General features: G+C 46.3%; 1 protein-coding gene across 1 annotated transcript in view; it reads right to left on the bottom strand.

Moving 5' to 3' along the window:
* Positions 1 to 506, bottom strand: part of POLQ (polymerase (DNA directed), theta) — a 53313-nt gene extending 52807 nt beyond the window's left edge. The window contains exon 1 of the mRNA XM_010014912.1: positions 452 to 506. Within this exon, the coding sequence (XP_010013214.1) occupies positions 452 to 506 (55 nt within the window). The remainder of the gene's footprint in view (positions 1 to 451) is intronic.
* Between the last annotated feature and the right edge of the window lie 1338 nt (positions 507 to 1844).

The raw sequence follows: 1844 nt of genomic DNA, 5'->3' as shown, positions 1-1844 counted from the left end.
CAGGGAAGGCCTCCTCGCACTCCAGTGTGGGTCCCTTCCATGGATTGTATCCTTCAGGAACAGGCTGCTCCAGTGTGGGTCCCTTCCATCAGGTGCACCCTTCAGGAACAGGCTGCTCCAGTGTGGGTCCCCCACAGGGTCACAAGTCCTGCAGCAAACCTGCTCCAGCACAGGTTTCCCACAGGTTTCCCACAGATCACAACCTCCTTCAAGCATCCCCCGCTCCAGCTTGGGGTCCTCCACAGGCTGCAGGGGGATATCTGCTCCACATGGACCTCCATGGGCTGCAGGGGAATATCTGCTCCACATGGACCTCCATGGGCTGCAGGTGGGTATCTGTTCCACATAGACCTTCATGGGCTGCAGGGGTACAGCCTGCCTCACCATGGTCGACACCATGGACTGTCAGGGAACCTCGGCTCTGGCGTCTGGAGCACCTCCTGCCCTCTACCTGCGCTACCACTGTCACTGATGGCCTTGGCCTTGGGTCCATGTGATGGGTCCATCTTGGAGCCAGCTGACACTGGCTCTGTCAGACACAGAGGAAGCTTCTAGCACCTCCTTACAGAAGCCAATTCTGTAGACCCCCTGCTACTGAAACACTCCCATGCAAACCCAATACAGTGACTAATAGGTCAGAATTAGGATTCAGAAACATAAAAACAACTTCCATGATGGGATCTCAAGCTTCTTTCTTAATGTTAAAATGAATGAACTACATGTGAAAGATTAAATGAGTTACTGATTACATGATTCTGCTGTTTGAAGAACATCTGTAGAGCAGCACTGAACATGAGTTGGAAACTTGTGCCCAGGTTTTTAAAGATCTATGTACAGAAGCATATCAGTGACACTAACCTCTTTTTTACCTACTAGAAAAATGCTAAGGAATGAGGAAAATGCACACTCAAAATGAGGAAGATGCACAGTGTTGTGTAAAAGCCTTAGACAGCAGATTTCTCCAAAAGGAAACCCTTCCAAAATGCAGTGCCAGCAGGACACAAGTGTGCCACTTACTCAATGGTCTTCGAAGAATTGTCCTGTGGAAATATGTACATTGCCTTGCTCAGCTCCATTTGCAGAAGCTGACAAGACTGGATCTTGCAGAACATAATCACATCAGGGAGAAGATGCAACAGGACTGGAGAAGAGGCTGAAGGATGTAAATGTTTTAAAGAGTTACAGAAAAACTGCAGAAGAGATAAAGTTACAAGATGTTATATAAACATCTTGATTTTAGATGATAGATACATCATGACGCTGTGTACACCTTGATTTCAATTCGAGAGCACAATGAGCAGTAAGATGTGCTGCATCTAGAAGCATCACTTTCAGTGATCCTGGCTGGTGGCAGGCCCACTTTATATGACATCTTGCCACAAGATATTTATATAACACAAGATGTTTATATAACATTTTGGATATTTTGCGTGTGTATATATATATAGCCAAGATATCATCTAAGAAAACACTTTCCAACATTTGCAGGTATCAGGGCATAAACCAGGATCACTTAAAGCGATGTCTCTAGACACAGTACCAGCTTATTGTGGTCTTGAATCAAGTTAAAAACACAACTCAGCCTTGTATCATACACCAAAAACTGCAGACAATACCGATTGTCTGTATTATGGTAGCACCTAGAGGCCAAGCCAAGAATGAGGCTGCTGCTAAATGACACACAGCGAAAGGAGCGTAACTTCAGAAGTGTGCACAGAACACACGTTTTTTTGCCTCCCTCAACTAGAGAGTGAATGGGGCTGCAAGACCCTTCGATTCCTATTTGTGCGCTAACGCCCATGTTATCATCAGAACGCATCCCAGCTGCAGCCGCTGCCCTCACG

The sequence above is a fragment of the Nestor notabilis genome, unplaced genomic scaffold (assembly GCF_000696875.1).
Source record: "Nestor notabilis isolate BGI_N333 unplaced genomic scaffold, ASM69687v1 scaffold21445, whole genome shotgun sequence".
NCBI lineage: Eukaryota > Metazoa > Chordata > Aves > Psittaciformes > Psittacidae > Nestor > Nestor notabilis.
Note: the sequence above shows the minus strand (reverse complement) of the source record. Positions and strands in the feature narration are given on the sequence as shown.